The following is a 13,181-nucleotide window of genomic DNA, read 5'->3' as shown; positions in this document are numbered from 1 at the left end:
AATCCATTGAAAATAATGCCTCGGTTTACAAATATTTTTGCGCAATACGAAGTGTATCTCAGTGCTGATTTTTAAATGCAATTGCCGGCTTTTTTTCTTTACTATAGCTCACAGAATTAGCGGTCACTTTAACGGAAACTTTGTTACTTTTAAGAAACTAAAATGAAACATTGGTTTCTCTTAAACTAAAAGAAAAAAAAAAAAAAAACTTTCTTTTAGCTGGGGGGGAAGTGACAGCAGAATTTCCGAGCTATAGTGGAGAAAAAAAAAAAAAAAGCTGTAATTACATTTAAAAACCAGCACCATAATAAATTTAAAAAAATGGCATGGGGTCCCCCCTCCCATACCAAGCCCTTCGGGTCTGGTATGGATTTTGATGGGGACAAGGGCCTCTCCCCCACAACCCTGGCCGTTGGTTGTAGGGGTCTGCAGGCAGGGGGCTTATCGGAATCTGGAAGCCCCCAGATACCGGCCCCCGCCCCCCCCCATGTGAATTCTTTTGTCAGGTTGGCGGCGGTGATGGAGGGCATCGTGATTGACGTTGGATATACTGTGGGGGACATGCTTTTAGGTTTTTTTTCTAAAACTGTCTTTTTTTTTTTTTACATTACACATTTTGTTTTTGGTGAATGAGTAGTGGTACCATGTACCCCATACTCATTCACATGGGGGGTGGGGGGGGGGGCAGGGTTGTGGGGAAGAGGCCCTTGTCCCCATCAGGGGGGAGCCCCCCTGCCTCAAAGCACCCCCATGTTGAGGGCATGTGGCCTGGTATGGTTCGGAGGGGGGGGGGGGTGCTTGCTCGTCCCCCTCTCCCCCCCTCCCTTTCCTGATTTGCATGCTCGGATAAAAGGTCTGGTATGGATTTTGCCTTTTTTTTTTTTAATTTTGGTGTGGGAGTTCCCCTCAAAATCCATACCAGCATGGTATGGATGGAAGGGGGGACCCCACGCCATTTATTTATTTTTTTAATTGCCAGCAATTCTTTTACATTCAGCTGTCAATGGGGAACCCCGCTGACAGCTGAAACATTAATACATGGTTGTCACTACTAAAATACCGCATGACTTGATAAAATAACTGGATTAATTGGTTTTCAATGCATTCCTATGGGAAACGGAGTTTCAATTTACTAATTTTTCGCTATACGAAAAGACCTGCAGAACAAATTAAATTCGTAATACGAGATATTACTGTATAGAGAAATCCAGGGACACCGAATGCAAATTAATTCTTTTATACAAATGTAATTTTTTTATAAATAATTTTAAGTGATTAATAGAATTAAATTACATGTGTATCAATTAGGTGGTCATAATGTCAGCAGTGTAATGCACTCAGTGGAAGGGCTAAGAAGTATTTTGTATTGTGGAGTACAACATAACCAATTATGTCTTTTCAGTTTAGTGCTGATATGCAAATATGTGAACTGATATTGCCAAATTCTCCTGGTGAAAATGCTAGCTACCTTGATATCAAAATAATCCAAATGGTTTCAATACTGTTCAATCACAGACAGTAAACCAACGTCACTCAAAAGTGACATCTTCGGTTTGAAACCTACAGGTAAGTCCTATTATAAGCTTACCTGTAAAACAAATTTTACATTTAAAAAGGATAAGTGCTGCAGTTTAAACTGTCTGTAAAGAATAAAAGCAAGACCATCCAGTAGTTGTCTTCAATTTGACACATATTTCAGGCAATAAACCAAACCATAAAAGCAGCTTAGTGCATAAGTCTCATTCTAATAAGTAATGGAGATGATAAATACTGTTTTAGCTTAGACAGTAAACGGGATAATTTCTGCATGGAGGTAAATTGTTCTAAAGTGGTTCTGCTGCAAAGGCTTATACTAACCAGCTGGGAAGTGAAGTGGATGTCTATTGCTGGAGTGCCTTTTTTTAACCACTTCCTGTCCGGCCCATGTATATAAATGGCTGGATGGGAGCAGTGCAGGAGCAGGCTGCCATTCATAAACGGTGCCCGGCATTTTTGCCTGTGCGCGCTTTCTGGGAGCGCGTGGAACCGAACACCGATCACTGTACGGGACCCTCTGTGTGAGGTCCCGATCATGTGATCACTTTCTGACATCATTGCTTACTACATGTGAAATCTGTGAATGATCACAGAGATCACATGGTACAAGGCTATTCACAACTGCCTTGTACCATGTGACAAGCTGTGACCAATAAAAAAAAAATAAAAATGTAAAACAACATTTTTGAAAAATTATAATTTTTGGTTATAAACGAATTTGGGGTTTGTTTTTTTTTACTAAAAAGATAACTGAATACATTTTGGCCAAGATTAATGAAGAAAGATTATTTGCAAAAGAAAAACACTATTTTAAAAACATTTTTGGACTTCTTCATTTATATAGCAAAAACAAATCCCAGTGGTGAATAAATACCACCAAAATAAAGTTTTATCTGTCTCAAAAAAATTCTAAACAAAATTCATATGGGTATAGAGTTGCATGACCACGCAATTGTCAAAGTGTGACAGTGCAGAAAGCTAAAAATTGGCCTGGACAGGAATGGGGTAAAAGTGTCTGGACTTGAAGTGGTTAAAAGACACTGCAGAAATAAGGCATGGGCAACAAGGGTGCCTGTTAAATGTCTGATTAAGCTCTAAGTGTAGGTTCTCTCTGGGGCTCCCTTCCCTCGGTTATCAGCATGTGTCATTTTTAAGAAGTTTTCCTGACATACAGTACAACGTATGTATGTGGATTTGTTTCACCTCTGTGTATCATCTGAGGCTATTCACTTCACTGGGTAAATGAGAGAGTTTACAAAAGTTGGGCTTTAAGGCTCGTTGACACTTGTTGCTTGATGGTGCAGAGACATCAGTTTTTCTGCATGTGTTCTGCAAGGACACAAAGAAATCAATTGTTCATACCACACCACTAGTATCATGTGCAGATTTTTTCTGAGCAGGAATCTGCAAAGTGTATAAAACTCACTGAAGCGCGCATGAAAACTGATGTAAACTGATGTCTCTGCAAGTGAAATCTCTGCATCACTTTCCATCAGTTTTTTTGCACATATGGTGTGAATGAGGCCTAAGGGGTGACATCTTCCCCTGTAAAACCTTGTGATCAACGAGGGCATCCACCAATACAGCTACATCAACCATGCAGAATTTTGAAAAGGTATTCCTCGATGCTTCAGATAACAGATGCGATTACTACAGTTGGCACATGTGTCAAGAACAATGCATGAAAGGAGGTATTATCCAAAAGAAAAGTATTTTAAATGTAGACCATATAAGTTTTTCAATTATCTTTAACAAATGTTACCTTGTACTGCTCTTGATTGCCATGAAAAGGTATGGTGGACCTATTAAAAAGAATAATACAGATGTAACACAGTAGGAAATTGTAATGCAAGGCTGGACACAAAAAACAAGAGCAAGTCACACACACTGCACAGGTACAATCAAAACCAGCACTCACACCATAGTTTCTAAGCTTGTGAGGAACACACTACCAAGTGTATAACTGCCCTGGCACATCATGCAGCATTCACTCACCACCCCAAGAAATAACAGAATCCAACTGCAGTGTCCTTGCACTGTCAAAACCTCCACTTTTATTATCACACAACACACAGGAAAATATTTCTTATGGTCATCACAATCTGCATAATAACACATCAATAGAAATGTGAGTATTACAGCATGAAATAAACACATCTTTCTACAGAGTCACAGCATAGAATTAATACATTACCAAAGCTAAAGGAAGAAGGGAAGGAAGAGGTCTCATCAAACCACAGTGCGCAGGAGATTATGGAGAAGCCCGGAGCACGACCGACCGATGAGTCCATGCAGATTCGGCAAAAATCCCAGCGTCAGAGCGTCCCCTCACACATGAAATGGCTTCTGATCCCATCGTCTCCAGGCTTCTCCTAATTATCCCGCTCAGTGCCTCTGGCCACAATCCCAGATTGGGCAGCGCCTCACCCGCTCTAAGATGCTCTTTTTCAGATAACACTGAAAGGTTCAGAGAGATAGCACAGTCACACCCAGTCACTTATCACGATCATGCCATCTAGCAGGCCTAATAAACACATGATCAAACTCTTATCTACATACTACCATCTAAGTTTTCTCTAAGTTCAAGATGTTTAAACCTTATGGCAATAAGCACACCAGCCAGGAGCTTGAAAAAGTAACAGACTTTTCTAAACATTCCTAATTGCACAAAAAAGTCTTATCTAATACAAGCGGCCTAATTCTAGCTATAACTTGTGACTCTAAAAGTTTCCCTTAGCCTAGGGAATGACGTTATGTCATTCCCCATGCTTCTGGCATATGGGCAGTGATGCTTTACAGTAAAAATCCCTGAGGAAACCAAGGGCCCAAGGCCAGCACATTTCATGGGCACTACAGAAATAAAATATTATAACAAACGGTAAAACCTGAGATAAACTCACTGAATAAACTGCAAGCCCTTTTCAATATCTTCTCTTCTTTTTTGCCTCTCCATAGAAATACCTGTGAAAAAAAAAAAAAAGCGGATGGAAGAGCAAAAAAGTTAAAACTTTGATTTGTATGAATATTTTTATCCAGCAACTCTCCTATTAGCAGGCCATACCTTGCGAAACCCAGCAACAAGAGTCTGCAGATTCCTGCATCTTGAATATCAGGTGTGTCTGAAGAGCTGCGGCTACTCAGCCCATACAATGCAATGACAGACCACACTCATCCAGGATCGTCTGTCCCTAACCCAGTGTTTCTCAACTCCAGTCCTCATGGACCCCCAACAGGTCATGTTTTCAGGATTTCCCTCAGATGAAACAGCTGTGGCAATTACTAAGGCAGTGAAACTGATCAAATCACCTGTGCAAAATAATGGAAATCCTGAAAACATGACCTGTTGGGGGTCCATGAGGACTGGAGTTGAGAAACAGTGCCCTAACCCCAGGTAATCACTGGCTGTGTGAACAGTCATGGAAGGCTGTTGCAATGTCAGCTTGTCACTGTATTGTATGAGCTGAGTGTCTGCAGCTATCTGTAACTGTTCATATAGCCAGGATTACCAGTGGTTAGGAAGAGATGATCCTGACTGGGCACAGTCAGTTTGCCTCCAGCCACAATCACTGCAAGTAACTGATGGCTGTGCAAATAGTCAGATAGCTGCACCTCAGTCTGTCATTGCATGGGCTGAGCTTCCACAGCTCTTTACACAAACCTGTCACTGAAAACAAACGAATCCACAGGCTATGCTAATCACTCATGTGAATGGACCATTAACACTTGCACAACCAGAGGTCACTGAAACCTAAATACTCAAGTGTCAGCCATTGTGAGATTTTATACTAGCATCAAGACCTGATCTCCTTTTTTATACATTGGAAGAAAGTTTACATTTTTCCACCTTTATGCTATTAAAACTGGCTTTACAGTGGTATATTTCATACAAACACTCATATGAAAACTTTCCTCAGTTCATTCGATAATACATACCAAAACTTGATGAATGTTATTAAAAAATAAAGGTCACACAAATTTAGTTGGCTCTTAACAATGGATTTTGATATGAAAGTAATTTCCTTAAGAAAAGGCACATACATGGTTAGAAATTGGTTTCTTCAGGAAAAAAATTTCCATCCTGATTCTTTTAAATTTTTCATCACTACTGCAAAAACAAATGCCACTTTGATCACACTAATGATTAGAAAATGAAAAAATTTGAAGGACATTCTACTACTGTATGCATATATGGAATGAGCGCCAGACCAAAATTATAAGAGTTCAAATTCATATTGATGAAAAAGACAATGATGTAAAAGACAGCCAATGCGTTTCAGGGTCAAAGGAACTCCCCCCTTCATCAAGGACTCCGTTACAAATGAGAACCTTGAATGGACTCAACGGAAGGCTTTCCTGTTTGAATCTGTGCAGGGGAGCGAATTGCTGGAGTAGGATTCCTGAACAGCAGTGTCAGCATCAGCTGTCAAAATAAGTCTGAATTTGGTCTCTTATCTTTTGGTCTGGCGCTCCTTCCATATATGCGCACTTTTTCCCGGTAACTTGCTTGAGTTACCCACAGTAGGGTGGCCTTGCCTGTTGTGAGCAACCTAACCTGAGCCAGTGGACTCTTCAAAATGTTTTTTGCCCTCTCACTACCTTGTTTAAACTCATATCAAAGTCCCAGCGCCTCTTGAATGCCCTTTAGTTCATTGGATTCTATTACTGTATTAGCTGCCAGGTAAATATATATATTTTTCATGAAAGCTAAAATTAACAATAAATCTAGCACCTATAGAACCAAAGGACAGTAGTTATTTTATACATCTCATGATACTGCACTAATGCTAAACATTTACAAAAGCTGAATATTTTGCTGCCCTGACTCCGAATATAAAAAAAAAAAGTAAATCTATCCTTTAATCAGTATCTAACAGAAATATGTTGGAACATGTGTCTTGAGATATTTTCCTCTACTGTACCAGCTATTCACTTATTGTTGGCCTGCATATACGGAACTCCTGACCTTGCTAATGTTCTAACATTTTAAAGGCTAATATTTAAAAGCATCTCATATCTTTTAACAATGTCAGAAACAAATATTAGCTATATGCACAAAATAAAAAGAGCAGAGTATCAGGAAAATGTTGGTTATAGGAACTGGCAAAACATGCAGCTTCAGCCTGCAGAGACCACAGACTTTATCATCACACTTGTTATACTGAATGATTGAAATGCTTGTAATGCTATCTCACCTCCCCAAACTGGATCATATATCGCATTTGGCAGCTTAGTAACTGGAAACTTAATTCTCTCTTGAGTCCCAAAATTCATAGTAGGACTTGGGTTAGTAACTACAGTATCAAAGTTTTCTCTAGTTCGAAGATTTACTAGTCTGTCTGTTCCATTTAGAACAGTTTGGTGGTTCTTACCACTCTTATTTATCATCTCCACCTCTTGTGTAGGCGAAGAAACTTTTGCTGTGGGAAGGGAATCTTTTGCGGGTAGAACAACTTTTATCACCGAAGGTATCAGCACATTAAGCACCCTTGCTTCCTTTTCAAATGGTAAAGCTTTTGTTTCTGGGGGTAGTTCCTTTGCAGCTGGTAACAACTTTGCAGCTGGCAGGACCTTTGATGGTGGAGGAAGTGGCTGGCAAGCTAAAGGCATTTTTTTTGCCAAGGAAGGCTCTCTCAAAGACCCCAGACTCTTTTCCAGCAAAGAAAGTTCCTTTGTAGCAATCGTGGGTAGTGGAGGTTCCTGTGTAACAATCACTTGTGTAAGTTCCGCTGCACCCAGCAACATTTTGCCTTGCTTAAATGGTGCCATTGCAGATGGCAAACCTTCCTGTGTTGGTGAATCCGCTGCAGAACAAGATACCTTTATTTCTGGAGGCTGTTCCTTTACAGCTGGTGGCCCCTCTAGAAGTATAGGGGGGTCCTTTGAAAATGTGGACTCATCTGTAGACACCTTTGACCGTGGAGGGGGCCCCTTGTTCACAGATGGTGGGTCCACTGTTGCAGCTGGCAGTTCTTTGTTATTGTCTTCTAATGGAGTTATCATTATCCAATACCCCAATGGACAATCTTCACAACGAATAAGGGTTTGGGAGGCTTCGCTTTCAATATTGCCTTCAGCTTGTACAAGCAGAGACTGGTAAACACTGTCAGCAGATTTCACAGCATCAACAATTTCTACAAGTCCCCGATTCAATGTTCTAGCCATAATAGCGCATATTACTCCATCAGGCATGTCTGCTGGAACGCAGCTTATGAACACGGTTCTTTTTGGGTCGGCATTCTTCTGTAAACACCATTTATAGGCTCCATGTTCTACACCTCTGGAAAGCAGTTCACTCAATAAGCCAAATACTACTTGTTCTGCAGACGTTCCCTCAGTCTTCGGACCACGAGATCGCTTTTTCTTTCCAGACTTTTTAGAGGACATGGTGATGAATTCATAAACCAAGATCCCAGCTTTGCTCTAGAACAAAACCACAATTTAGATCACCAGAATCAGAGACGTCTGTTAGTTCTTCTGATAAAGATCATAAGAGGACAAAGTGGAAGAAGAAAGATCGTCAGCAATCCGGTTTCCTTACGGCCTTTGATGTGACATTGATCCAAATATGCAGTAAAGTTTTCAGTACCACTTTTGATGGACTTGCATCGAGTTTTGACACCTTCTGAAGTCTGTTTCCAGGTTCAGTTAATTACAGCACCGGCTTCCCCCAAGGCCTCATACAAAGACTTCTGCAGAATCCAGTACTAGCTAATGAGAAAATACATAGGGGAACAAAATGAACTCTAACAGCCCCTCCTCCGGCGACACACCAACTACAAGCACACTATCTAAACTACTAGCGGAAACACCCCTCTGCCGGAGCCATTCTGCTCAACTGCTAGAGGGCAAACTGCCTTAACCACGCCTACGTCCTCATCCAGCGCCATTTTATTGAACACATTTCCTATATAGTGCATTGAATCCAGCACGCCGAACCTACAGTCAATCAATAGAACTTCGCAGACGACAGTAGGCACATCACTTTCATCTAGATTTCTAGTATTATAATTACCAAAACTAAAGCCGCTCAGAGCTGACAGCACAGGAAATAAACGCAAACTCCGCCTTTGTTAACAGAACTATCTACCTAGCAACAGCCGATTAACCCCGAACGGTCCAAGATCAGCGTATGCAAAATGCGATCTTTAATACGGCTCAGTAATACACAGAATTACCCATTGCACTGACACTAGCATCAATAGAGTGTACACAAACATGATTGTTCCAGTGTGTCATCTGCATTACAAATCTTAAACACACCGTATATTTACAGAAACATTCCTTCGGAATCTTGTACAAAGCCACTTTTCAGGTTTGCTATTATAGGATGACATGCACTGAATGCGTTCCTGATCCCATTCTCCGCGATGTCAATCAGCAAAAAATGACAGCACATGTGAGGCGCAGGACTGAAACTTTCCTGCCGGTTCTGAACTTCCTGATCTGCAGCTCAGCCCGGTCACCAGTCCACGCTCTCCTTACCCTGCTGTGCCTTCCGGTCGCCCTGCTGTCTGCATTGACTTTTCCCGACTCTCTCGCAGGACAACACCCGCCGCTTTCTCTGATGCTGGACAAGCCGAGAGCTGCTAACAAGAGGAGCACTTCACTTTCGTTTCCAGGTTTCCCAGCGCCTGGTGAATGCTCCGCCTAGATCACCCAATTCTCCAGGATCACCCAGCCCAGGGCCACCCTCCGCAAACTACCTGCCTCTAAACTACAGCCGCACACTTAGCTTCAGCCTGATTGGTGGAGCTTCATCTGTACTGCATTATGTTTAGGCTCTATTCACACACTAACTTTTAATAAAATTGAAGCAACTCCTCTAGAAATTGGACTTTTAAAGGCACATATTGTATACAGGAGTATAGAATAACAATATGAATCTTTAATATACAAAACCAATAAAGTCACATGTTAAATAATCAGTAGTTGTAAGTTTTAAAGACTGCACCATTTCTCATACAGACTTTACAACGGCAGAGGGGCTGGCCGAGCTACACTTGTGTTTAAAAGTCCCAATACTAGAAGGGTTGCTACATTTGTTTTGTTTTTTTTGGAGGGGAGACAGGTACCTGATTTTGACAGGTATCTGCTCCCACCCCTAGGCGTTCGGAAGCGAAAGTTCTTCTCCCCACTCCCTCCCCATAGTCTTCGGGGACATGCGACAGGTCACAGAAGACTGTGGGACCATTCACAATGCGCAGCACGGCTCGCACATGCACACTGGGCACATGGCTGTGAGGCTGCAAGTTATCTTAGCCGGGTGCCCACAGTTGAGATACCAATGCCGGGGACAGAAGATGGAGGGAAGGGATGGCTCGAGTGAGCACATTGCTGGAGCCTGGGACAGGTGAGTGTCTATTAAAAGTCTGGAGATCCACTTTAAAACAAAAGAAAAAAGATGAATGGAATCCAAGCAAATGGAAGCTTCTTTCACAGGACACATACGGTGTATCAAAAACAACAAAGTTAAATTAATTAAATACAAAATATCTTTCTAAATGTCAAATATTGAATGAAAACAGTATAAAAAAAAATCACACATGTATAAATACTCTTCTTCTACAATGTTGTCATTTTTATTGGTGGAAGAAGGTTATTGATGTGTGTGGGTTTTTTTTTTTACTATTTTCATTCAATATTTGACATTTAGAAAGATATTTTGTATTTACTTAAAGTACAACTAAAGGAAATATTTTTTTTTTGCTTTGAATTGGGTGGAGTGGTATTAGAATTGGTTTTTACTACTGTCTGTTCCCATTAGGGAGATTCAAGGTCTCTATTTGTCCCAAATTTGTTTTGTCCCCAGAAAAGTAATAGAGGGGAAATCTTCCAATGGGGACACAGTTCTGATGACTTAGGGAACCCCAAGGGAGTTCCTTAATTTGCAGGGATTTCCTCTCCCTTCCTATTTTTGTTTTGGGACACAGATGACAAAAATTGACAGGGGTTCTAACCCTCCGTTCTATCCAAAATGAAAGTTTTGTCCTTAATTATACTTTCCAGCAGCCTTTCTTGACCTATTCAACACAGAGGAACCGTTTAACCACTAGCCTACAGGGCACTTATATCCCCAATTTCCAGCTTTCAGCGCTGTCACACTTTGACAATTGCACGGTCATGCAACACTGTACCCATATGACATTTTTATCATTTTTTTGTGACAGATAGAGCTTGATTTTAGTGGTATTTAATCACCTCTGGGATTTTTATTTTTTCTTAAACCAAAAACCACTGAAAATTTTGAAAAAAAAAACCCCGTTTTTTTCTTAGTTTTTGTTATACAATTTTGTAAATAAGTGATTTTTCTCCTTCACTGATATGCGCTAATGAGGCTGCAGTGATGGGCACTGATAGGCTGCACTGATGGACACTGATAGGTGGCACTGATGAGGAGGCACTGGTAGGTTGCACTGATGGGCATTGACAGGCGGCATTGACAGGCATCACTGATGGGCACTGAAAGGCAGCACTGGTATATGGCACTGTTAGGCAGCACTGACTGGCACTGATTGGCAGCACTGATAGGCATTGATAGGTGGCACTGATGGGTGACATTGAAAGGCAGCTCAGATGGGCACTGATATGTGGCATTGATGTGCACTGGTATGCACTGATATGTGGCATTGATGTGGCACTGATGGGCACTGGCATGTAGCACTGATGGGCACTGGCACGTGGCACTGATGGGTACTGACAGGTGGCACTTCTGGGGCCACACTGATCATCAGTGCCCTGATAATCAGTGTACATGTCCCCTCCGCGGAAAGCCGATTACCGTCTCTCCTCTCGAGCTGTCAGCGTGACAGCTCGAGAGGAGAGAAATGCCGATAACCGGCATTTCCGTGTTTACATGTGATCAGCTGTGACTGGACACAGCTGATCGCATGACCGAGCCGACATCTTCAGCTCTTTCCGTGAATCTCTGTGTCCGAGGGACACAGCGCACCGGCGATCGCTGCACGCTCCCTGAGCCGCGCATACGCAGTGAGTCTGGTAGGACGTCATATGACGTCCTATCAGAACGAGAGAACCACCTTGCGCCCGTCATTTTACTATAGGGTGGGCGGAAGGTGGTTAAATAACTTGAAATATAAAATGATATAGAGTCTGGGATTAAAAATCCCATTTCAGTCTTTGCAAATAACACCAAGCTGTGCAGTGGAATAACGTCCTTACAGGATGTCTCCAATTTACAAGCCGATCTCAATGCACTGTATAATTGGGCAATATGTGGAAAATGAGGTTTAATGTTGATAAATGTAAGGTTATGCACTTGGGGGTTAAAAATATGCATGTATCATACATCCTAGGGGGAGTACAACTGGGGGAATCAATGGTGGAGAAGGATCTGGGAGTTCTGGTAGATCACAAGCTTAATAATGGCATGTAATGCCAAGCTGCGGTTTCTAAAGCGAGCAAAATCCTCTCTTGTATTAAAAGAGGTATAGACTCCAGAGACAGCTATTTTCCCCCTGTACAAATCATTAGTAAGACCTCATCTGGAATATGCAGTTCAGTTTTGGGCACCAATTCACAAAAAGAACATTGGGGAACTGGAGAAAGTACAGAGAAGGGCAACTAAACTGATAAGCGGCATGGAGGAGATCAGCTATGAGGGAAGATTAGAGGAACTGAATTTATTCTCTCTTGAGAAGAAGAGATTAAGGGGGAATATGATCAACATGTATAAATACATCAGTGGTTCATATAGTGAACTCAGTTTAGAGTTACTCACCTTGAGGTCATCACAGAGGACAAGGGGGCACTCTTTACATCTGGAGGAACATAGATTTAATCTCCAAATACGGAAAGGTTTCTTCATAGTAAGAGCTGTGAAAATGTGGAATAGACTTCCTCAAGAGTTGGTTCTGACCAGCTCAGTGGATTGCTTTAAAAAAAGGCCTAGATTCTTTCGTAGATACACAGAATATAACTAGATACTAACATTTATAGATAAAGTTGATCCAGGAAATATCCGATTGCTTCCTGGGGGATCAGGAAGGAATTTTTTACCCTGCAGGAGCAAATTGGATCATGCTTTGCTGGGTATTTTTGCCTCCCTTTGGATCAACGTGGGTATAGGATTATAACCTAAAGATGCCCATACATTATATAATTTTCTTGAGAATTTTGCTTTAGATTTACCAAAAACCATATAATAGGAGGTCAAACCTAACAACACTTTTAATTGTATCCAATTAGTCAGGCCCTTGCACTACATAGTTGAAGGTAAATCTAAAGGAAGTTGGGCAGAAAAGTGTATAGTGTATGGCCAGCCTAACTCTGCAACTATGAGCGGGAAAGACATAGCTTGTCTCTTCTGCCTAAACAGTTGTTTGCTTGTAGTTAGTTTTTAACACTTTTTTTTTTTTGTTACTAAACTTTTTTTTAGGAGTAAAAAGTGTGAAAAATTACAAAAAGTATAACAGTTACAACCAAGCATTTAAAATCCTCCCTTCAAAATTTTTGAACTATTCACACATACATACACATATGAATGGAAATGTCCACGTTAGTGGCGCCTCTGCACAAAACATTACATATCCTGTTGCGCGCTGGAGAAAGAATGCTCTAGACCCATTATTCATGGTTAAAGGAGAAGTCCAGCCAAAGCTTTTTTGGCTGGACTTCTCCTATGGATC

The 13,181-nt window shown here is 41.3% G+C and overlaps 1 protein-coding gene across 1 annotated transcript in view; it reads right to left on the bottom strand.

Moving 5' to 3' along the window:
- The window catches only part of ZC3H7B (zinc finger CCCH-type containing 7B), a 315,279-nt gene extending 306,854 nt beyond the window's left edge, over positions 1-8,425 (bottom strand). Inside the window, exons 1-3 of the mRNA XM_089674226.1 lie at positions 6,729-8,425; positions 4,437-4,497; positions 3,299-3,338 (exon numbers count right to left, since the gene is read on the bottom strand). Coding sequence (XP_089530352.1) covers positions 3,299-3,338; positions 4,437-4,497; positions 6,729-7,920 — 1,293 coding nt within the window. The 5' untranslated portion in view covers positions 7,921-8,425. The remainder of the gene's footprint in view (positions 1-3,298; positions 3,339-4,436; positions 4,498-6,728) is intronic.
- Positions 8,426-13,181: the final 4,756 nt, after the last annotated feature.

The sequence above is a fragment of the Staurois parvus genome, unplaced genomic scaffold (assembly GCF_062004578.1).
Source record: "Staurois parvus isolate SC_StPar_1 unplaced genomic scaffold, SC_StPar_1.0 ptg000149l, whole genome shotgun sequence".
NCBI lineage: Eukaryota > Metazoa > Chordata > Amphibia > Anura > Ranidae > Staurois > Staurois parvus.
Note: the sequence above shows the minus strand (reverse complement) of the source record. Positions and strands in the feature narration are given on the sequence as shown.